Source organism: Megalops cyprinoides, chromosome 15, assembly GCF_013368585.1.
Source record: "Megalops cyprinoides isolate fMegCyp1 chromosome 15, fMegCyp1.pri, whole genome shotgun sequence".
In the NCBI taxonomy this organism is placed as follows: Eukaryota; Metazoa; Chordata; class Actinopteri; order Elopiformes; family Megalopidae; genus Megalops; species Megalops cyprinoides.
The window spans coordinates 21,868,964-21,893,958 of NC_050597.1; the positions used below are offsets into that span (position 1 = coordinate 21,868,964).

At 45.9% G+C, this 24,995-nt stretch overlaps 2 protein-coding genes across 3 annotated transcripts; both read right to left on the reverse strand.

The window, feature by feature from the left end:
• Nucleotides 1-1,202: 1,202 nt before the first annotated feature.
• Nucleotides 1,203-9,125, reverse strand: gtf2a1l (general transcription factor IIA, 1-like). Its single transcript, XM_036547267.1, has 9 exons — nt 9,102-9,125; nt 8,451-8,552; nt 7,172-7,295; nt 6,529-6,578; nt 5,405-5,498; nt 4,077-4,624; nt 3,636-3,899; nt 1,578-1,667; nt 1,203-1,310 (listed from the first exon to the last, which is right to left on the reverse strand). The coding sequence occupies exons 1-9, from the start codon at nt 9,123-9,125 to the stop codon at nt 1,203-1,205; spliced, it is 1,404 nt and encodes a 467-aa protein (XP_036403160.1).
• Nucleotides 9,126-9,686: 561 nt separating this feature from the next.
• LOC118789771 (stonin-1) lies at nt 9,687-21,555 on the reverse strand. Of its 2 annotated transcripts, none has more exons than XM_036546371.1 (4): nt 21,363-21,555; nt 12,318-14,292; nt 11,732-11,934; nt 9,687-11,247 (listed from the first exon to the last, which is right to left on the reverse strand). In XM_036546371.1, the coding sequence occupies exons 2-4, from the start codon at nt 14,209-14,211 to the stop codon at nt 11,182-11,184; spliced, it is 2,163 nt and encodes a 720-aa protein (XP_036402264.1). In that variant the 5' UTR covers nt 14,212-14,292; nt 21,363-21,555; the 3' UTR covers nt 9,687-11,181. The 2 variants fall into 2 exon arrangements, with proteins under 2 accessions (XP_036402264.1, XP_036402263.1); XM_036546370.1 differs by having other exon boundaries at nt 12,318-14,295.
• Between the last annotated feature and the right edge of the window lie 3,440 nt (nt 21,556-24,995).

The following is a 24,995-nucleotide window of genomic DNA, read 5'->3' on the forward strand; positions in this document are numbered from 1 at the left end:
TGATAAGACAATATGAGAAACATGCTGTGCATTTCTTGTTTGTGCAAGCAGGTTACCAGGGCTTTGCACAATGACACACTGAGCATGTTTACAAGTCACATAAAGCATCAAGCCTCCTGCAGGTAGACATCATTTCAAACCATGCACATATCTGGCACAAACAGTTATAGAGGAATGGAAAATTGTTCGATGAATGTAATTAATTATAATGAATGATGCTACCGAGGGCTGTGATGGTGACAGAGGATTGCCAGTTAACGGAGCACTAGCATGCACACAATGGCCTTGTTTAGATGTCAGTTACTTCATTATATTGCATATGTGGTTCATCAGCTTTCTGAAACAACTAAATAATACAATACTAAAGCAAGAAATGTAAATGGATCAGAATGTTAAAATGTAGGTTGACTCTGTACTTTCAGTACAAAAGGGAATGTTTTTGACATCCTGCAAAACAAAATGGACCCAGACACAAGCTTTATATGTGCTTCAAAGTAATTTTGTTTTACTGAATGAAAACAACTTAAACAGTCATTTGAAACGGACTACACCACATTGCAAATTCATTTCAGCCATCGATATCATAGCTTTAGCAATTAACCGTAACCGGACAGATTGTCTGTACAACACATTATCTGAGACATTTAGAAAACTGTTTCCACTCAGCAAATTTGTTCCACAAAAATAAATGAATAAATATGCATAAATAAAACACGTTTTTAAACATTCAACAAAAAATTATTAATGTTTTTTTTTTTTAAGTCCGATCACATAATATGCCACAAAAATTAATGTGGTACACAGACCTCGTTAGTGTTGGTCGCGAGCAGCTCCTCAAATGAGCCAAATGTGAATTTAATGGCGTTACACAATGCAACATAAATAACTGAATAAATAAATGGCAACTCAAAAGCCGTTCATGGTAATGGCTCATTATGAATTCGCTCTCAGTCCAACAGCTCCATTTTCTTTTGTCTCATGTTTCCAGTTCAGGGTTTTTTCCCATTGAACTAAATGAACGTAGTCTAGTAGCTTTCTTGCTAGGTTTTTTTTTATTTATATTTTTTTACCCCTAACGTTAAGATTTCCCAACGTTAAGTATGCAATTAATTATGTTGGACTGAGTGCTTTGAATTATGGGATACCTGGATCTAACAGACAGCTCGGTATCGCGTGATCTAACCCCCAGCATGTCCCTCATCTCACCACTCAGCCTCCCCCACCGCTTTGGAGAACACATAGTCTTTTCCACCAAGACACATCACCCCATCCTTCAGGTAGAACTTCCACCTGTTCTTGCTGCGATGAATCTGTAGTAAAATCATAACACTTCTCAATTATACTGTTACACTTAATTATACTGTGATTAACTACTTGCTGGCAGTACTTTAAAGATGACACCTTTCAGAGGACATAATTCACTCGAATGTCAATTTTAACACTGTGTGTGTATACAAATATAATAAATAGTATCAAAATATTCATACACAGCACAAATCAAACCACTGCATTTATAAAACTGCAAATAATTAATAAAATAATATAAAAACCCGATTCTTAAGATGGGATAGTCTCACCTTGTCATACTGACACACCACAACGTTGTCTGTGTCAAAGAGGTCTGGGACATCCTGCTCACTGACGTCATCCCCAGAGTTCAGGGGGTCCTGAAAAAGACACAGTCCTCACTACACCAATCCCGACAACATGACCACGATGTGGAAAACACGTGCTCCATGACAACAGAGTTACTGCCTACTCATAAAACCTTACTGCCACATATGCGTTGTTCTTAGTGAAACCGGGCAGACTTTGTCATGACACGCTCAATTATCTATATTTTAAAAATGATTTACAATATGCATTCGAAATGTTCACTGCTAAGTAATGTGTCCATATACATTTCTATATAAACTGTATGCACTAATTCATCATGTTATCATGTCTGACGGCAATCCTCTGGGTTTGACCTCTTCCTGCTGTTATTTAATTCCTGTGAATTTCAGTCTACTTGACAACACTGCATGGTGCCCTGACATCCTTATTACAGACACTCCAAGATAAGTCCCACTGCACACGGAATAATCCATTTAACCTAAGGTACATTTCAGTACAAAAGTTCTGTAGATATGGACAATGATCTTGTCACACTGCAATAAAAAATGGTTTGATTCATTATAGATTCTGTTTCAAAGCTCACTTTAGATCATAGAAGCTGACAGCGCTTATGTAATTGGAAGGACATTTTAGCTCTAGGTAGCACAGTTGGATCACATCCTTTGCAGGAGGGAAGCAGAGAACCTAAGCAAAAACCTCACAATCTGTCTCTAAAGGAGAGTCAAGGTTTTGTCATAAGGAGGTCAGGGCATCATGCAGTATTCTCAGTAGTGGATTGCAGTTAGACAATATGCTTAGGCACAGCGCAAGAAAAACAAATAAGTCAAACCCTAATTTTATCCTGAACCAGCATCATTCTCTGTCATCTGACAGGACATTTTCAAAATGTCCTGTCATCCCGATCCATATATTTCCATTAAAAATATCGCAGGATGCACTGAAAAATATCACAGGCCTCAGTCTGTAATATCTTACAGCTAATACAGCTACAGGTGAGGTGGGGAGCTTAGCTACGCTTTTTATGTCTTCCATGTGACATTACAGCCAATCAGCTGAGGTTTTTTTTTTTTTTTAAACTCTGTGACAGGTTCTGAGTAAAAGGCAAACAGAGCAGGGAGGAGGGGGCAAAACCCAACCCTGACATGACCTGCAAGAACTAATCCTGTAGCAGGAAATAGGGAGCAGGACAGACATGACAGCTTGTCTTTCAAGCTTCAGTAAGCGCCAGCTGTAATCAGGAAGGACCTGGAGAAGGACCACACCACTGCCATTCTCTTCTCCTTTTTCAGTAGGTTCCAAATCACACTACTAAATATCTGGCCCTCCAACTGAGAGAGATGCTGAGTTTAAACTGTGACCAGACGACAGCAGATGTGTCAAGATCCCCCACGAGAATGTTCCACAGACACCGTGGTCTGGTGAACACAGAAGAAAGCAATGTTCAGACAGATCTGCACGAGTGAGTGCCGCGCTGACACAGAGGCTCAGATCAAAAGGAACACAGCACACTGAACGTGGACAGACTCAGTATGCTCTCCAATTACAGCAGTTGACCTCATTGAAATTTCTCTTCCATGTCATGGAACAAATATAGATATATACGTGTGCACACGCAGATAAACACGTACCGTGCTCAGCTAGGTGTACGTGATCGTTTAGCCTGAAATGAACATTACTAGAGGGGTAAGCACAAGCTTGTGACAGAGCCTCAGGTGTCGCTCTTAAATGATACAACAGCAGCATCTGCTGGCACTATAGTGTACCTGCAGGCAGAAGTGACATGTCATCTGTTTGGTGATGGCACCCTCCCTCTTTCTTTTTCAATCAAAATATAAGGGTCCCCGATTTTTTCCCTATCGGATTAATTGTTTTGTACATGACCTGAAAGACAACGTTGCCAGGACATTCACCTGTCTTGATTGTCACCACAGTAGTGGCAAGATACATGCTAGGATTATCCACTCCCTGCCACTGTCTCTAAGCTCAGCTGCTGCATTCCAGGTTCCTCCCTTTCTCACCTCCTCCTCTTCCACGAGCGGCTCTTCCGCCTTGTCGCTGTCGCTGTCGGAGCTGCCCCCGGGCGAGCTGTCCTCGCCCTCCTGCAGCGCCCTCAGGGCCTCCGCGCTGATCATGCCCAGGAACTCGTTCTCCCCAGCGACAGCCCCATCGGGCGCCCCCTCGTCCCCCCCGTCCTCCTCCGAGCTGCTGCCGCACGGCCCGTCCAGCTGCACGATGTCCCCCAGCGCATTATAGCCGTAGTCATGCATCAGCCCCGCCTCCAGCTGACAGGATCAAAACCAGTCAGACAGACCGAGTACCGAGCACCTGAGCTCCAGTAAATTGGCAGTAAATGATCACAGTCCCACAGTATGGATTTTCTATGTACACACAGGGTCTCGTTAGAAGCGAAGTGGCAGGTGTTCTTTTGATGGGTGTGGCAGTGAAATTTTCAGCCTCACCTTTGCAGGAGCCTCAGGGGAGGCACCTTCAGCCTCTTTTGCCACAGCGCCTGCCTCCTCTTTAGGCATTTCTTCCTCCCCTTGAACGCTGACCTCTGACCCCAGCACCGGCATCTGGCAGGACGGAGCCTGGAGGCCAGACAGCTGGGCGGAGAGGGGCATGGGCAGGCTCATATCCAGCGGCTGTGGGCTGAACTCGATGCCATCCCCAGTGAACAGACTGTCACTGGGGCTGTCCGGGGGCAGCTGCGGGGCCTGGAGGATCACGGGAGGCTGTGCGGCGGGGGGGTTGGGAGGGGTGCTCTGGGTCAGGAGGACCTGCTGCTGCTGAACCTCGGGGGGGTGCTGAAGCAGCCCAGCAGGTGCAGGGGGTGTGTACAGGTCTGTCAACGGGGGGGCCACGGTCTGCAGGATGGTGGGGGGTACAGCTCCCTGGGATGCCTGTGCCTCCTTCTGCTCAAGAAGGTGCCGCACAGGCTGGGAAAGGATACGGTGGCCTGCAGGGGCCTGGGTCACCATCACTGGGACACTGACTTTGTACAGCTGACCTGGGGCAGAAGGAAGGTGGGGTAATTTCCAAGTCAAAGTCAACTGCAGCTTTCCTCCCATAATCAAAATTCCAGCAAGGGATTCAACTTCAGCTTTTTCCTTTTTCGGTTGCTATGAAACAAAAGGCATGCTACTGGGATACTAGTGGAGTACTAAGGGGAATTTAAGTATGGTGGCACACAGTTATAAGAATACTCAAAGGACACAATCTGATGATCTAGTTATCTGTGATATGACACAGTACATTGGCTTAAAACCTACAGAACTGAGTATCAATCACTATTTTTGGACTTCATGTAAATCTGTACAATTATTCTATGTGATATGTGCATAACTGATATTGGTTATGTATATAAAAAGTTTATTTTTGAAATTAAAAGGTACAGGTATAGTTCTCTACACAGGAGCCTAGGTTTAGGTGTAGTAGGTGTGGAAGAATTCTTGTGTTCTATAATGTAATGCAAATTGTTCTCTCTTAGACCACAGCATAATCAGAGATGACAGAAGTTGTAATTGGAATGGAAACATCCACAAGGGTGTGTCTTAACTCAGACGGATTCTTCCCTCCAGCTCTGTTGCGAGCAACAGCATTGTGTGTAAGGAGATGAAAATGTGAATTCCCCCTTGATGAGAAAGAGAGAGGTCTGCAGCAGTGACATTGGACAAATTGCTCCAGAATGCACTGATGTCTAATAACTCCATCAGCCAACTGCCGGATGAAGATTCAGAGGAAGGTCTGAGTCTACCTGGATGAGGCATAGAGACAGGGGCAGGCCTACCTGAGGTGGTCTGCAGAGTCACTCCCCCAGGGATCTGAACAGGATAGCTCACGCCAGGCGGAAGAGCAAAAGTGGCAAGACTACCAGTGCTGTTCTGAAAGATTTCGAATACAACTCAAAACTTTACGACGCATGCAGCAGTTAACTTCCTTCTCCCTCCCAAAGGTTCTGACATCCCTGAAGTTCTGTTCTTCCATCAGTTGTCCCTTTAATATGACTCATTCTTAGTATCCAATTCAACCAGTATAGCGGATTCAAAACCAGTTACATATTCCAAGAAATATGACCTTTTCATCCTGACTGAACATGTGTGTGCACACTGAGACAGAGCCCCTACATAAGATACACCAGGCAATACACCAGTTTAAGGCAACCACAAGTCCTACTGTGGAAAAACTTGGAATGAATACAAATTTTACCTTCCAGCATAATGGGAACAGAAGATATAAAATAAATATCCGCCTTTTGTTACAACCCAAGAGGTTATTCATGAGGATTTTAAATTATACTCTGCTGAAATAAAAGAAAGAAAGGGAAAAAAAAAAGTCCTCTTAGGCAAGACACAGGAGGCGGTGTTATTCTTTCATGGGATATTGTGCATTCTTATCCTCCTCTAGACGGCCCTTATCTAAATTAAATTATGTTCCATCGTTTGGATGATTAATAATAGGTCACGCTGACCTGCCCCGCTGCTAGTCATAACAGAGCGTCGGAGTCTCTCACGAACAATGAGTTCAAGTGTCACCCTCAAGTGCCACCACCACCCCCCTCCACCCCCACCCTCATAAGGCGGATGATGTCACCGTGTCATGGCGCTCTTTCGGAAACCCTGAAAGCAGAATAACCTGAACGATTTCGCTCATTTAACCGCAACAGCGAAATGGATTCGAGGAGCTGAGCTGCCATACTGGGAATGACAAGTCTGGCTTGATTCCACGTTCAATACTTCACAATCAATATAAATTATTATGATTCCAAGGCATTGGGTAGCTAAAGCCCGCGAGTCCCTACAGGAAAGAGAGGAACTTTTCTCTCCCCAGTTTTCATATCTCATATATCAATGGTTGTCAAAAAACTTGTATGAGGCACTGAGTTGATTCAGAATTGCTTTCCCCACTTACCGCCTTTGTGGTGAAGTTCTGAATGTTTTGACCCGCAGGAATAACTATTGAGGCTAGAAGGGGTAGTAGGGGAGAGGGGGGAGAAGGGTGTAACATTTTGACAAATCAGTTTCTACTCTTGTTATGTAATAATTCTTTTGGGCAACAAATGCAATGAGTTGATGGATATTTCATTCCATCCCACTGTTATTCCACCTTTAATATTGCTCTGTTTTCCAGGAGTCTCTCAATTCTTCCCAGTTACTGATTAATTTTCTAATTTTCCCAATTTTCAAATTTTCCTAGTTTACCGTTTGTGACAATTCAATTGTAAAATGTTCAATAACAAATATCATTTGATTGACTAATTTACTGATTTCACAACAGTTAAGAGCATGCTGTAGAATATCTGGACAGAAAAACAGATACATGAGCCAGGTTTTATTTTTGATGTAACTGTTCATTCAACAGCAGACTGCACTTGGAATAATGGTATCTCATGTCAGCTTCCATTTGCGTTTTCACTGAGGAGCCTGCATATTGAAAGAAATGGAGAGAAACAGCCTATGATGTGTGACCTGAGATGACGCCACGCATGTCAAGGGGACGGATGTAAGTCACAGCCAATTGCACACATTTTGAATGTGTTAGTTTGCCTGTAACTGACCTGCGGGTTTATGGAGAGTATGGGCATAGTTTGCTGGGAGCTGCAGAACAAAGTTGGATGGATTGAGGGTGTCATTCCTGAAGCCCTCCACTGCTTTCGACTGCATGACCTTGGACTCCCACAGCTACAGCGGCACAAAGAATACAGTCACAGACATTCTGTTAAGACCAGATAGCAAGCTCCTGCGTCCCTTCCGTCCTCCATCTAGAACGTTCCATTCAGTAATGGGAGTTTCCAGTGCTGTCCGCATTCCTATGCATCGCTATGTTCTTTCTGTTTTAGACCACGCCCCTTCAAGAAAGTTCATAACCTGACAGCAAATCAGAACACTTACAACTTAAACATTGGCAGAGAGCTTTTAGGGTGAAACACACAAAGCTGAATATCTGGTCATAATAAACAGAATATGTGTGGTACAGTTTCTAAGTGATGGGAGATTGAGGCTTCATAAAATCCAGAGCATTGTTTATTGACTACTAGGTAAATTGGTTACAAGTTAACTGACTAAATGATTCTCTCCCCCACAATGTTATTTGACCCTTCCTGGGTTAAATAAAATCAATAAAAATTGTCATTGACTCATGTGACTTGAAATAATTCTATTGTTTTCTATGGAGAACTCTCTTCTTCCTACAAGCCAGTAATTGACATCACATGATAGCTCAAGCAATGATGGGGTTTCTGAATCCTCACTTGCCCAGCACAAAGACATCTACTCTCCACTCAAATGCCAGGTCTCCCTATCATCTCCGCTGTGGATCCTGAAGGTGCACACTATGTGAAGTGCATCTGAAAACATCTGAAGGTGGAGAGCAGGAAACCACCCAGTTGTATCATTTCAACATTTAACCCTGACATCATCCCAAACAAAACCAAAAGTTACTGAAGCTTGGCATGATTCTGTGGGAATTCTGAAATTCCAGACAAAGCAAATACTAAGCATTTTCCTTTCCAGCACAGTGTTTATAAGCTCTCATCTGTTTTGAAAGATTATGGCATAAAAAAAGTGATAAGGAAACATTACAGAGACCAATGAAACTATTTAGGCTAAAGCAGTGGCGGCACAATCACTCCAATAACCTAAGCAAGAATGTTACCCTCATGACACATTAACAGCACATCAACTAAGCATCTCAAGCAAAAAAAAGAATCAGAACATCAGAACAAGGTTCTAATTTAATGACAGATGTGGGCCACAAATGACACAGCCTGACCTATCATCTCTCAGATGCACCACAGTAAGCCATCGGTTACCTCAGGGTTGTTCAGGACTTCTCACCTGTCTCAGGTCTTCCAGCACACGTTCCTCCAACCCTTCATCCAAAAACAGCTCTCGCATGCTCTCAATCACATCCTCGATGATGGAGAGGTAGAGCTTGGGCTGGAAGAGGGTTGAGTCAATCTAGGATATGTTTGGACTGAGGATAACAGTACAGCTTACAATAAACCAGGACTCAATGCACAGTAGGTATGGCTTTTGAAATGCATATTTCATTCAATCACATAAAAGTTTCTATGGCAAGGTTACCTTATACAAAATATACCATTAAAATGTCTAGACAGTATTAGCCAACTAACATTTTTAAAAGCCCACCTATCAGTTACCCATGCAGACCATCAATACATGGAAATTTCTGCAATATCATTTGATGATGTCACTATTACACTGTACACCACTTCGAGATGATGTTTATCGTTGTTTGTTTACCTTAGCAAATTCATAGCAAGCCACCTATCTATGTGTTTCAAACCCAAACAGGCCAACGCTAGGATCAACCTGACTTACTCGTTGGGTATGTCCTGCGATCACAGGCAACACTGCGTCCTGGCTAATTAGCTCAAACCGAGTTCATCAACTAGCTACTTAGACTCGTTAATTTACAAATGCAAACGTCTAATACAGTATTTAACTCGATGCCTACCAACTTACCACGGGGTTCGAACTTGACAGCATTGAGGAATGTACTGCACTTCACCTTCGTTTTCCGTTGGTCGTGAAGTTCAAATCTTCACTTGCAGTTGGATGCCCTGAAGATCGCTGCGGAGGAGGGATCTTTGCAGTTTCTCACGTGCAGCTCAGATAGTGAGCAACCAACCTATCAATCCAGCCACCGCAGTCGTCTGACGAGCATGCAAACGTCTGCGCTTTATGTTAAAAGTAAACACAGCGTTACCTTCCATCATTATTTTCAGTTTTAAAAGTTAAATTTTGCAAGCAACACCATATGCGTCTAATTGATGAACTTTAGAGAGTTGGCTCATTCAAAAGGTTGTGGTTATGTTCTAGTGATGCGGGTTTTAGTAAAGCGGTGTGTCTATTAAAAAATAAATAAACTATCATATATAATTTATAAATCATTACATAATATATAAATTATATTTCACTAGTCCTTTGAGTGAAGCAGGTCAGAGCCCATATTAATCCTCGATACACATAATATGGAGCCAACTGACTAATTTTAAAAGAAAATTAATTTAAGACAACCATTAATCGTATTTCTTTTTATTTCCCCCATCATGACATAATAATAATAATAATAATAATAATAATAATGCACTTGAACAATGTATCCCTTATACTAAACAGATTAGCCTGCCCTATACCAACCGAAAAAAGATCCAACATTTTTTCTTTAAAGCATACAAACTCAATACAAAGTTGGGAGTTTGCTGTTCATGGGTTTATTTGTATCAGGTTACGCACACCGTGTTATCACTTTTGCAGATCAGTAATCCTAGTAATCCTGAATCTAAATCTTTCACGCAATGTTTAGCTAAATCTATGCAGAATCTGAAAGACAGAAATAGCAACGCATGCGTACAGTGACATCTTGGCGTTGTCGCAGTATCCCGTGGTTATGGCATATAAATATACTGCTCTAAACGGTCATTAATGTGCAATTATTACTCCACTCTTACAAAAAAAAAAAGAAAGATCAGTATTTTCTAGCTACTTTATCCAAACGGGTTTCTGGAAGCCTTCTTGCTTTAACTTTGTAGGCTAAGTTCATCAAGTACAGCTGAAGGGCATTAGTTATTAGCTATTTGCTTATCAAAAGAAAGTGCAGGTGATTTTGCGGCAATCGTCACTTCCTCATTCGTAAAGGTAGAGACCCGTTTTATGGACGTTTTTCGTACTGATCGCGATCTCACAGAAACTTAGTATCAAATTACGCATACCTTGTGTTCAAGTATCTAAATACATTCCATGACGCTGCTGTAAAATTTGCGATCACCTCAAAGAATTCGACCATAATGTAGGCTTCACGAGCAAACTGTTTTGTATGCTCTTACACGACCGTCCCGTGAAAACCGAAAATCGTAAATGATACTGTAATGAAAACTGTAAGGTAAAGATCGCTAAATTCACATAATGAATGTTTGTGCGGCAAAAAGTGTATCACGTTCACTCGGTAAGAGGCAAGAAGGGCAGCCGATTTGGTAGTTTCTCTAGTGGGTTTCAAAAAATAGCTAACAACCCACCATCAAAGATTTATAGGTAACCTTCTGCAGCTATATTACACTATGCATCTATGATACATTTGTTTTAGTTTCCCCTCTAATACAGTGAAACACCATTAGAGAATTTTCTATCAAAAAGGTGGAGTGTATGACTTGTCTCGAATTTACACTCAATAGTCATGGCAAGGAGTAATCAGATGTGCAAAGTAATGATATCGTTAAAACTATCGTGTTAAACTTCTCCATTCTCTTCAGCTAATGTGCCACCAGAAGAAAAAAGAACAGGTCCTTTTTTAGCAGCTGATCCACACTATGACAAACAGCAACAGAATGGGAATATAATGGAATGTATATGTGTTGATGATTAAATAATACACTATGGAAAAGTACAAGAGGCCTTCGGTATGCTGTCAGTATGGACCAGCGCATTTTTTTTTGTCCCTTTCAAGTTCATTTTTTGTGACGCTCGCTTTATTTCAGGAGGAGATGGGGAATCAGAGATGTATTTTCTTCTGTTGAGACCCCTCCTCGCCCGAATTCATGGAACATCATTGTGTCGTACAGTCCGATTGCCTCCGCGACTCCACCTCGATACACTTCTTCTCGATCTCCACCTGAAAGGGCAAACAGGTGAGTCAGGTCTTAATGAGTAACTGAGTGATGCATTTACCACTGTAACCAAAATTTCCCACATTTGATCAGCATCACCTTGATATGTTCAGGGACTCCCATCAGTTGTGTATGACTGAGCTGTTACCTCAAGGCTAATCTGGGATTTGATCTCTCTTGATCTGCATTTGTGTCAACATTTGTGAAATAACTAATTGTGTCCTGTAGTTGTATTTAATTCTGGTAATGTTTAGTCTTCAAAAAATATCTCTGATACCAATGAATGTTCATCTTTGGTTAACTAGGCATTTATGGCCTAGAACTATTAACAATGAATGATTTGGCCTGAACAATCAATAGAGACTAATTGCCCTGAGTGAATGCATGTTTAACTTCCATACATGCATGAAGCTTCAAAAGTAGAGAAAATGTTCATTGGTAGGATTTCCTCGTGGGTGAAATCAGTACATGGGTTTGCAGTGCAGTTACCTGGCAGTGGTAGTGTGCCTTGCTGCTCAAGTGCTTCTGTGGCTGGATATCGCTCTCTGTACCCAGAGACTTCACCTTTGTCCTGGACACCACTGCCTCTGCCACTTCAAACTCAATGGTTACAAAGGGGTACCAGTGGGTGGGCACCTCCTGGTCCGAGCCCAGCTCCAGTTTGCACGAGAAGGAGTGGGGGTGGTCCACAGCTGCCAAGGGAAGAGTGAGCACAGCTGTAATGAGCATTCTCGCCACATGGGGACAGCAAAGAGAAACTCTGAGTAAACATCTGTGACTTGCTGCATCACTGAATTAGTTGTGGGGGTGTTTTGTGCTCTTTCTTTTTTTAGCAGATTCCCTCATCCTTGTTATAAGTGCGGGGAAAAAAATGCAGCCCGAGTGCAAATTACAAACATGATGACAATATTACTGCTGGAAAGCACATTACCAAGTCCATTAGTGCCTGGGGCGGTGAAACACAGTTTTAGATTGGAATCAAGTACGATGTTTGTTTCACTGATTATATGAAGTTGTACTGGCATTTCCAAATGGAGTAGTGTTTTCCACTCATCACAGGTAATCTCTGTCTTACCTGTGTTCTTAGCAGGTAGTCTGTCAATCCTCCACACAATGGCACCGTAGACGTTCTCGTATTTGACGGTGCCGGCAGACACTTGCATGACAGGCTGGGACTCTGCAGCGCTGACAGACCCCAGGCAGGCGTTCCGGTTCATCCGGGCCTTCAGGGACTTCTGCCGCAGCAGGGCCACCGTGCGCGACACCTTGACCCAGTCCTCTGGGACCGGCACCTGGATCAGAACGTTCTCGCAGGAGAGCGGAGGCTCCGACGTCCCCGCTGAGGCGAGGAAGGAGGAGGACATGTTGAGGAACGCCTGGAGCTCCACGTAGGCGCCCTGCACAGTGACCACAGCCTTCAGCGAGAAGGGCAGCTCTCCAGAGCCGACGGACACGGTCTTGTACCTCATGAGCTCCACCCTGCAGGCGCTTGGCGGGGCGAACTTCACCAGCCTGGACCGCTGGAACTCGCCCTCGTTGACGCACCTGTGGAAGTGGCAGTCGGCGATCTCCATCCAGGCCTCCTCGCCTTCCTCCTCCTCCGAGCCGTAGACCGGGTCCCGGCGGCACAGCTGCACATCGTTGAGCGCCAGGAAGCACTCGCCCGCCCCGTTGAGGAAGGCCAGGCAGTAGATGTGGGTGACGGCCGCCCTCTCCAGCAGGGCCCCCTCCTTGTCCAGCCGCACCCAGAGGTGGTCAACGATGGCCAGCGACAGCTCCTGCTCCTCGTAGTGCCGCCGCTGCCCGGCGGGTGCCGGCAGCATCATCAACTCCTCCTCCACAGACGCCACCAGGTCCTCCATGTCGCCGCGCTCGGTGGTGCCCAGCTTCAGCAGCTGCTCCACCTCCGTCTCGTGCGTCACCTCCGGCTTGGGGTGGTAGCGCTTGCGCTCGACGTAGGACACGAGCTCCACCTTCACCGTGTGGATCTTGCGGGACTCGCTGTAGCTCTCCAGCTTGGGGGCGGAGAGGCGGCAGTGCGGGTGGAGCTGGAACTCCTTGAAGGGCTTCTCCAGGCCTTTCTCGTAGTACATCTGCAGCACACCGCCGGGCAGCAGGCGCAGGTAGATGGGCCCCCACTGGCGGGAGGACATGCGGTTCTTCTTCTCGGGGATGCGCAGCATCAGGGGCCAGCCGTCCCGCCTCTGGCTGCGGAACAGGCCCTGGGGGATGAAGGGGGGGCGGCCCCTCGTCTCCACATCCCTCATCCCGCCCACGTGGGGTGCCATCCCCTCCCCGTCCCCGCCCTCCTCTTCCCCTCCTTCTCCTCCTCCTCCTCCCCTGCCGTCCTCCTCCTCGTCCTCAGCGCGCAGGCGTTCCAGCTTGTGGCAGATATAGGAGTAAGAACTGTGGATGGGGTCGCGGGGTGGCTCGTAGCCATCCTTGGTCCGGATGAAGAAGCGGGGCAAGCTAGAGCCCGAGTCCGAGTCCGAGGACGAGCCCCCGGACTCCGCGCGCCCGGACTCACTCCAGAAGGGGTTGAAATGGCCCGGGTCGTCCCGGAAGGCCGGGAACAGGCTGGAATCCTCCAGGGAGGGCTGCTCGGGAGCGGGGGATGGCAGGGTGGCGGTGGACGAGCTGGAGAAGCTGTTGAAGAAGTTGTGGCGTCCCTGGGGCCCACAGTGAAAGGGAGAGGGGCTGATGGGAGTCTCCCTCACTGGTGTGCAGAGAGGGGTGTTGCTGGGCACACAGGAGCTCCCGTTAAAGCTGAAATGTATTTGGGGTGAGTCCAGGGGACTGGAGAAGCTCCAGGAGGGGTCTCCCACAGTGGGAAGCATCAGCTTTAAGCCATTGGGCCTGGGAACTGACCCGGTGCTGGCAGCTGGGGACTGCAGGGGCTTCTGAGGGGATGACAGAGGCGTGCCCTCATCCTCAAAAGTCACCCAGTTTGGATGGTTCATGGAACACATGTTTGTACTGGGCCTCTGTCCGGGTCTGCCTGCGGTACCCGCTCACTTTTGGTCCGCTTGCATCCACCACAGGGGGTTACACTGCTGAAGACAAAGCAGACAGAGGAAACTTCAAACTTCCAGCAAAACATTATTAATATCAATTACTTTTCACTAGAGCTGCAAGAGGATGACACAAGTGACACAAAAGTAAATTTGTTCAAGGCCTGAGTTCTTTTGCCATATATATAATATATATGTGTGTGTATATATGAGAGAGAGAGAGAGAGAGAGATTGAAAGAAATACTGCTCACAGAACACAGACACGATATATCCAGTACAGTCCAAGTGAATGTCTGGAGGGTTACGCTGCTGTTTGCGAAGCCCAAGCATTACACGCTTCTTTCAGTGCTGTCAGTGTTTAAGGACTGCCGTGAGACTATGCTGAGTTGAACGAGGCTGATTTACTGTGGTGGTGGGAGGGAGGGAGGCTTCTTGGCACAAATATTACTCTCGGAACAGTTTGAAGTGACTGTAGCAACTGCATGTGCAGTGAAGAAATCCTGCCAAAAGGCTGTGTTTTCAGATGTGTGCGCATGCAGGCATGCATGCACACACCCCTACACCTGCATGTGTGTGCGTGCACGCACACACACACACACACACACACACACACAAACACTTCAGTCACTTAAGTGTCACTCTCTGCATGCTGTTTCAATTTGCGTTCGACACCGCACCTCTGCTTGAACGTTTCGAAAGCGGCAGGGCGAAAAACTCAGACGAGCCCGAGAAAAGATCAATACCAATATCTCCATGCTGTCAGGTCCGATTACCTACTGCGCACAAACAAGCGCATTCATCAAGCCGAGCGGCGCGCTGCGGCCCGATTTCCATCCAGTTCAGCGAGAGCCCGGGGGTGGGGTCATTAACGCTGACACAGGCAGGAAAGACAGCGAGGCGCAAACCCAGCGCCGGAGCGACATGAACCGCAGGCAGACGGGTTCTCCCCTCACCAGGGGCAGGGAATTTCAGGCCATCGCATTGCTCCAGAGAGACTAAGACCAGGAGCTCAGGAAACAGGAAAACACAGGGAGACAGTAAGGCCAAGCTATCCAGACATCAGACCATTTTACAGTTAGTTGTTAATGAATTCTCATTCACGAGTTCAGCGTAGCTCTTTCCGATCATTGTTAGTCAGTACGCACAGTCTGGCATTATGTAAATACTATGCCTTAAGGTAATGCATGCTTTCATATATCATTGTAAGGCTGTATGTTCACTGTAGAGTGATGTAATTTAGAATAACCATTTGGCACTGTGTTTTATACATTTTCATGCCAATTTAATGTGATTCTGGCTGTTCTGTACCCATGTTATTGTTATCCTTGTTGCTCCTGTGATATGCTGTGTATCATGCCATACAGGCCTTAGAAGATGTGCGGCCTATGAGTGTCTGCCAAATTCATATGAATTCAGTTGCTCACAGCTGGGAAGTCTTGAGTTCAGCATTGGGCCCTGAGACCCCCCGCATTTAAAAAGTCAACACCCCCTCCTGCCAGCAGCTGGCCTAAATTCCTGCCCAATTCACAGGACTGGGGGATTTTAATTATTAAGTGGCACGGCAGGGGAAAAGCGTTTCCCTCGCCCTTTTCTTTATTTGCAGCAGTTTTTCTCCCCCCTGAAAAAAGTACTTCAAGTGGAAACATCTGGAAGGACACAAAACCCTACTTTGTGCAAACCCTCATAAAATTAAAAAGCTCACATTCCGTGCAATGCCTTGCTGCCACATTCCGTGCACCAACCTCCTCAGATACAGGGGGTTTAAATTTAGTAACCTGAATCAGCTGGTTGCTGCTGAGTAATGTCTGCAGCCATCTTGGAAAGGAGACTCAGACTTAGGCCCGTTTAGGGAAGTTTTTTTTTTTTTTTAGAGGCAGTCTGGTGCAGTACACATCGTTGCAACGCCGCAGCCATTTTTCACACGCGTTTACCTTCACGCTTCAGACAGCGGAAATTTATTCACCATAACCTCGAAACGCGGAACACCTGGCGCACGCTGTCACTGGAGCCTACTGCAGGTGAAATATGGGGCAGACTAAAGAGCAGGGAACGTCAGATGTCCTCCTGAGGTGGGCTGCGTGATTGCATGGAAGGCACCCTGCAGAACTTTAACAAAGCGTGGCGCTTCTCCTGTAGCCGAGCGCGCATCACACTCCTTGTTTACAGCCGTGCAGAGAGCCCCACAAGCATGTCCTGGCGGGCGAGAGAAATGTGCTGCAATAAGCAGGACGGCATTCAGGAAGGCAAGCCCGTATTTAAGCCTAATTGAGGGCTGCATTTGGAATAACATCTCTTTTCCACTGAATTTTTGGGTGGATTTCTTTCCATCGCAAAAAGGCAGATAGAAGGAGAGGGAGAGGGAGAGACTGAAACAACTCTGCAACCAATTACCGAAATAGTTCCCTTCCATGCTTTAAAAACATGTAGAGCTGTGGGGCTCGGAGCTGTCCGCTGGAGCGGGGGTGAGATGAACACAGCCTACGGCAGTAATGCGGGGTAACGGAGACAAACTCCCGTCCAGGGGTCAGCCACACACCCCCCCCCCTCTCTTCACCACAGAGTTGACGGGCTGTAATCAGCATCTTCTTCTGCCCTCAGATGCCCCCGCCCCGTTCAAGAGAGATCCTCAATGGTGCTCCTCTCGGGGCACAACTCTGCACCCCCCGCCTCCCCTGCCCCCTCCCTTCATCTACTCGTTCCCCGACCGGCACAGTGGATCAGGGAACGGGCAGTCCCATCCCTGCGGAGATCACCCCAGTAAAACTCCCAACAGCCATCAGGGCCGGCCCCTCCCTCTCCTAACATACGAGTTGGGTGAGGACAACGTGCAGTTAAGTTTCTTTCAGGCTATAAATAAACTTTAACTCGGAGCAGACACTGGGGCGAGTCTGCCGACTGGCTTCATCAAGAGCGGCAGGAGATCTGAGAGCTCCAGCTCTTAGTGAAGATTATGGCACAGCGCTGCCTAGACAGGTCCAATCCTTCCTCGTCCCCGTCTCCTGTCTGCACAATGGCCCAACAGACGGCCCAAAGAAGGAGACAGCGAGGCCCCCAGACTGTCGGCCTGACAGTCGATTAGAGACGAGAAGTCTGACCTACTGATATACTGTTAGCGACGCCTTAAGCTGGTCCACTAGGAAATACACAGAGACACGCACAGACTGTGGTCCACACAGAAGAGAGGGCACCCAGGCCTTGTGTATCAGTGAGGATACTGGCAGATTCCTGACAGGTCACAGAGCTGATGGGCTTGGGGGGGGCAGAGGAATTAGACACTGAAGAATCTCCAGAAACTTGATGGACATTCCGCGCATTCCTCTGGGACGACCAGCACACACAGAGGAAATACCAGCCAGCTCTCCTCCTTCCCGCACACACTGCAAACACTCGAACACTTTCACCCCTCACACTGCAATCACAACACACACGCACACACAGATCCTTTTCACATCACCAGTACCCCCTTCTTCCCCAACAGAGCTGGAACAAGCCTGTCTCGTTTCATTTGGGTTTCCTGGTGGTTTCTGTAATATTCTTTGTCATGCTGACCCATGCGGCCTCAGCCCGTGATTGTTACTGGTTCTGGCCTACTTACAAGTGAGCTGCGGGTAGAGCCGGCAAAGCTGCATACCCACATTGCCTCTGTTCGTCTAGGCACTAAAAGCTGAAGATAAGCAGTAAGGGGTGAGACAAGCACCCAGCCATCACTTATCAAAGTAAAGTCAGGATAGACAGAGAGTAATTTAGAGCTAGTCATTTTTGGGTTGAAAACCTCAGCCTGTGACTGCTGACAAAGTCCAGGCAGTTGCCTGAAAAGTGGTCGGACAGCACCATTCATTATGACAACACGTGCTACAGTTCTGGCCGCAGGTAATACATGGGAAAAGCTACTGTTCTACAGCAGCCGGCGTTGCCTCTTAACTCAATGCTAGTCTGCTTCAAGCTCTATACTGGGAAAGGGTGGGAAACCCTGTAACCAAGCTGTATTTCTTTCCTCCACTCATTCGCTGACACGCAAGCTCATCCCAACCCAATGACATAAAGTGAGCTTCAAACATTAATTACAGCACTGTCACATATGCTTAGTGTGTACATTAAGCTGGTATTAACCTCATGGTTTTCAGTATTCTGGTAAAGATGAACCTTACATTTAAAGACTCAGGCAGAATGGACTGTACCAATGGAAGAGGGGAGGGGTTCTCATGGAGCACAAAGCAATTGTCAGAGTACAGGAGACTCACAAATATGAGACCAATAATGCGCATCAGAACATCTAATCAGAGGCTTCAAGGTAAATCAGCTGTCTAGCGGAAGAAGTCACTTTATATTCATTTTGTTTAACGCACTCAGCTCTTCCCCAGGTCTTCACAGGACATGCCTCGACACACAGCACCCCTCTGTTCTGATGCTGTATATAAGGGAACGTCAGTACAATTTTATTTTAAATATGATTAAATAAGCAATTGACTCAAGGCATGACTCCAGTCCTCACATGACTCCAATAGCTGTCTGACGATGAACACAGATGAGAAACTCCTGCATGCTCACACAGAAAGAAGTGCTGCAGCAAATTAGGGGAAGGAAACGGAAACTTCCAGACTGTTACAGGGGCTGACACAGGGTCACTGTGGAACGTTCCTGCAGGGAATTCGCCTGTGTTCTGACGCAGCCAAGAAGTGTCTGTCAAATCTAGATTACCATTTGTGATTTCCACCCTCTAAGGGCTGAGCTATGCTGACTGACATCTGAGTTTCCATTTATTTGTTCCCCCCATACTGTTTTCATCAGGTCAAAAAGAGTAAATAAATGTGAACTATCAGAATGCCAGAAGTGGCATTACTCCCTCTGTGATGCTGATGGCAATTTTTATATATTGCTTGCTAATGACTACATGCACAGCTGAAAAAATCAACAATTAATGTTCTATGGTATGTGTCTAATATTTATTTGCTCATCTAGTGTGACACAGTTCACTCTTTACATGTCTGTATACCAGGGTAACTTACTAAAGCAATGCAGGTTAAGGGACCTGCTAAAACATACAATGCTCAAAGGGTCAAAGATATAATGACCCACCAGAGAACCAGTCCTATATCCTGTATGTTATACGCCCACTTCCACTGCTAGGGTGAGAGGGTCGTTATAGTGTTTTAATTAATTATTTCCAAATAGTGCAACAAGAGGACTCTACAAACCTTTACCAAACCTGAGAGATTACCTCGTGTAAGTTAGCTACGCTCTAGCTGAGATCTTAATGACTTTACAAGAAAACCAATAACTTAGTTAGGACCCTTGTTATTACTGTCAGCAGATGAATAATTGAAGACAATCTTGGTATGGATTTAAAACGGCAGCTAAAACTCCAGCTGGGAAAATCACAGGGGCACTCCCATGGCATTGGCAACTCCTGAATTAAACTAACATTTCCTGTCCAGATTGCACTGACCTTTTGCCTTCCGCAGGGCTGTGAAACTGCTTGATTATATCTCTGGAGCTCTCTGCAAATAGCCAGGCATGCAAGGGGTCTTGTCCTTGAGTATGAATCTTTAACAGTGCACCTCTCATAGTCCATGGTCATCTCTTCATCAGGTACACACACAGACACGGTAGTTCATTTCCTGAGACTGAGGTGTAGCTGAATCAGTGTTTTGCAAGGGGAGCTCTACAACTGCGGCAACTAAAAGGGCCGGTTGTTCTCTTCATCTAAAACTCAGCCATACATCCTCATACATCCAGACAGAGATTCTACATCTCTACAGCACCTGTCCTATGGACTAATTCTAATTCGTCCTAGCCCTAATTCTTTAGAGTTGATGTCCAGTGTTCTTTGCACGAGGATGCATTAAAATGGACACCAAGAGACTAGATTCACACAAGTCTATTTGCAGTACCTAACGGCTTCCTGTGCAGACCTTGACAGACTGATTACACATTACTGCTGTCACATTGGAATGGTCCAAACGGAGAAAGTTAAAGAAGTTGGGACAATATTTGTGCTCCTATGTTCCACTGTATGCCATCTCCTTCTAAATGAAGAGGAATTAACAAACAAGCACAGCCTGCTAGCCTATTTAAGCTTTCAGGATAAGGCAGTGGGAGGAGAACTTTGCGGCACACTGTGTGAAAAATGAAGTGAATGAGTAAGAAAATATACAGCTGGTTCAAAAGATTTGAACAGAGATGATTGTATATTGGTGTAAGCTTAAATTGAGTGCATCTGCACACGTTATGAATCTCCGATTTTTAATGTGGGGTTAGCTTGCCTCTGACCCCTGGGGGGAACACTCAGCTCTCGGAGATAAATGATGCGCGCTGAGAGGCAGAGTGATCCGGATTACTGCGATGGGGCAGATGGGCTGGGCACCGAGGGCACGAGATCACCGGACACCGCTGGCAGTGGCCGTGATGATCCTGTCGATATGCTGTAGCGACACTGCGGTCCTTAATGATTCAACCTTGCCGTGACAGACAGTGACTCATTGCGCCAGAGGTGACTGACCCTACCCCCGCACTGGACACAATGCAGCAACCTCTGTCACGGAAACACAGGGACTGTTTATTATTATTGTTGTTGTTATTAAGTACAAACCTTGGGCGCTGAAGATTTAGAGCGTGTAAAGTAACGAAATATACTAATATTTACAAGAAAGCGAGCCTGTAATCAGATTATCTCTTGGAATATGTCTTGTTACATGTAATGGAATGTGAGCAATCCTCTAGCATTATGCAGTTATTTGTTGATGTATATGTCAAAATACGATCTTTACAGATTTAGGCTAAAGCAAGAGGGAAAAAACTTTTCAAAATCTGAATAAAAAAAAAACAACTAAAAATCAGAGACATTCCAGAAACAACAAAATCTATGTTGTAGCAACTTTCTATGCTTCATAAATTTGCATTCCATCAACACAATCACTTCAGGGATTTAAAAATAGCCTAAATTCAAGATGCCACTTGTCACATCGGCAGAGCCCCGTTACAACCAAAACAAAGTAGCGATCCAACTTCTCCTCAAAAACAGCGCTGCCCGTGGAAGTTGCACCGAAGTTGCTCGCTAGAATCCGCAAAATAATTTAGCTTCCGAACATACAAAATTAAACAAACGTACCGTCAATGCTGGAAAGAGAGCAACATCAGCTCATTGTTGACACGGCTGTCCGTTTTCTAAGTCCCGATTTCCCTGCTCGAAAGCTGCCAGGGTTTGCACAAAATGGCAGAGAGAGCAGCGGTGGCGGAATCGCTCCCTCCTCTCCTCTCCTCTCTCCTCTCAGCCCAGCTAATGGAAAGGTCCTGCCTCAGCAGGCGACAGTCCGCAAAGGAATGAACGCGTAGCAGCACTTCCTCTTCCCAGCTGAGCGCGTGGAATGACGACGCAACTTGAGAATCTTCTTGTCTGAACGTTACGATGCGAGCTTTGGATGAGAAAACATGCGCCGGAGAAAGTTCTGTATTATAGTGATTTTACTCCAGTGTTCTTTAGATGGACAACAAAAAAAGTTTAAACCTAATTCTCCCAATTTATTTATTTTAAAATGTAGACGTCATGCAGAGTTTACCGAATCTCCCCAGAATTATCTTCAGCTGCAATTTAAGAATAGAAAAAGGCAGTGGCTGCTGTCTAGACGTGCATTTTGCAAGTTTCTCGTCTCTTTGAATAATACGTAAATGTTCACTCTTTAACAGTCAGCCTTAAATTTCGTTGGGTTCTCTGGTAACGCTCACAAAATCTTTACATTTATTGCATTTTCATGCAGTAGGGACATCTACCATAACTGCCTATTGCATACCCTGGGCCCTGTATTGTATATGACGACGTGAGCAGCTCCGGGCGGCCAGTTTGCGGGAGACCGTGTCCCACCTACTCGACAGCAAAAAGCAAATAGTTCATGCATGACTGCGGTGCAGTCAGGCCCGAAGTACGCCCCGCTTTGCGAGCTCGTGACTTTCGGCTGTCGACCCAACATAAAATAAAACCAAGGACGCCTTGGTAAAATTAACTTTTTTTATTAGAATCTTAACAACTATAGCGAGTCGCAGAACTCTCAAAATCTCATATTGCCATTTTGATCTTCCAGTATAAAGTTTCTTAATGAGTCATTTTATAACGGTAAAGCAGTAGCTTGTTTACGTTTTCATTTTGATTACTAAGCACTTTTGCTGAAATGGGAGTATGCAGGAGAAACTCTTTTCGGAGTCATCGAAAATAGTCGATACGTACAGGACACGAAATGAATCCGTGTAGGTGAAGGTAACGGTACATTGGTGTATCTTGATTGGAATTTAAGATGTGCACTTTCCCGTTTTAACTCTCGCTAAAATTTCATCCCATTGCTGCAAAATTACGGCAGCATTATTTGTCACTGGATGGGTTGTTAATACAAAACTCTAGTAACTCTAGCTTTGTCAGTGTTTTCTCTGCATATATACAGGAAACCATCGATTGAATGCTCTTCCTAAATTCCAAAACAGACCATCAAATTATCATATGCATATCCCATAATCTCTTTTAACCAAATGTAGCCTGCTGTCACTATTGGATTATCACCAGGACCAGAAATACTGTCATACACTGTGGGACACATTCAAGTGCTCCATGCCAGAGATATCTGGTGTGAAATCACCTGGCAAGGTGAGGATAATATTTTAATCAGGGTGATCCACACTTCATCTCTCTTCCCTTTGTGCTCTTGGATCACCGAAACAGTGACAAACTGATCTTAAGGAACAGCAGGTAAACAGCCATGTTTTCTCATCGTCCTGTTTAGCAGGTGGCGCTGCATCCCTGGTAAGGATTTTAAGGAACTTTTGCAAATCAAGGCTAGGTATGTGACAAATGAGACAAATGTCTGTGCCCCGTTCCTTTGAAAACCTCACCCTCTGTCTTAACAGGTGGCTTTCTACCCATAAAACCTCCCAGTTTTCTGGAAAAATCATCACCTCCCTCCTTGTTGCATTCTCACAAGTGTTCTCCTGAACTCCCCCCCATCTCAGCTCTGGACCTGCAAATGCTGTTGTCCAATTTACTTTCTCCTCACACGTCCGCTGGCAGTGACTCATGGGAAATTAGTTCTGTCTGCCTGTGGAAGAGGTGTGTGCAGGGCGTTCTTGTCACCGAGCCTCACCCACCCCCAGCCGCTAAATTCAGGGTTACAGTAGTAATTACTGGGTACATTGAAAAGGGACAGACCATCAATTATGTGCCATGAGAGGAGCTGGGGAGTAAGAGAAGCCTTCCAGGGCTGTACTTTATCACCACCCTGGAGACAGACTGGGGACTCTGCAGTGAAAACAGATTAGGGCTCAGAGGACTGTGGTTACCGCCAGGGCGGGGTGGAGAGTTGAAGGCCGAAACGGTGTTTCAGTGAAGCCCACCACCCAGGGAAGATAGCGGGGTGGTTCTTCTGAAAAAATCTGCCGATCGCCACCCCCTTCAACCCACACCTTCTCTCCTTCACACTGTTCCCCTTAAGCCCCCCCCCCCCCCCCCCCCCCCCCCCCCCCAAAAAACAAAAACACAGATCACTATAGTCCTACAGACACAACAAGCAAATATGCTGATGTCTCTAAAAACTTTTCTTGTCTTAACTGTGCTGGGAAAATGTGCTGAAACACCTTAAAACAAAACTTGTTTTTTGTTCTTTCCAAAAACTTACTCAGAGCAATAAACAAAGACGGCACCACACAGCTAAAGCACCTGTCAAAAAACATTCAATGGGGGGGGGGGGGGGGGGGGGGGGGCACTGGAAAACAGTGCTAATTTGTTATCAGCTGCATAGACAGGAGGAAAATTGCCAAATAACACTATTGCTGCATGGTAACAACAAACCCATTGAACTGGTGCTGCGGGACACAGGGTTTGTGTGATTCGCTTTTTATGCCAGGGATAAGAGTATGAATGGAAGGCTGAGAGAGGGTATGTGTGGGGGGGTTCCCTGGGGGAGGGACTCCTGCGGGGTTTGGGCCAGCTGCCCATTCTGAGGTATCTGGGTCAGCACCACCCACTGTTCTGAACAGGCCCCACAGGGCTGGGTGGAACTGAACTCCCAGCCCATTTCACACAACACCAAGGCCGACATCTCACTCAACCAGAACTACAATCGCCACCGGCTTCCGTCCTCCCGGCCTTGATCTCAGCTCCCATCTCACTCTCTATGTTCATGGGATGTTCTTTTTTTTTAAATAATAAAAACAAAACAGTAAGAATGAAGCTCTAAAATGGCCTTGGATTGCCCTTTGATTACATTCATACATTATACACATTTCCAGGTAGCAGATACAGGAGTAACTTACAGGGCAAAGGGCAAAAGCTACACAAGTAGTTAGTGCAGTGTGGTATTCGACCCAAAACCAACAAAGCATGGCTCCTCTGCCTCTCCCTCTCTCACTCCCGTCTTCCTCTCCACATCAGAATTTGGTCGGGGTGGGGGGCGGGGGGGGCTCCTTTATCTCTTAGATGGCTGTGCCTTCTACTGCCTTGCCACCCCAATGCTAGATAAAGTAGGCCACTGCTCTTAAGCGGTACCAAAACACGCTGCACGTCAAGGAGCCGAAATACGTGTGTCAGAGGCCAAGAATTTGAGTACTGGGAAATGAATATGGAGGAGGCGGGGGGGGGATTGGTGTCAGAGTGAAAGCCAGCCCTGCAGTTTACCACATCGCGGAGGGAGCAGGAGAGGGACTTGCTGCCAGCCTGCAGAACAGCAAACGCTTGGAGGAGGTTATGGAGCCCTTGGGGAATGTG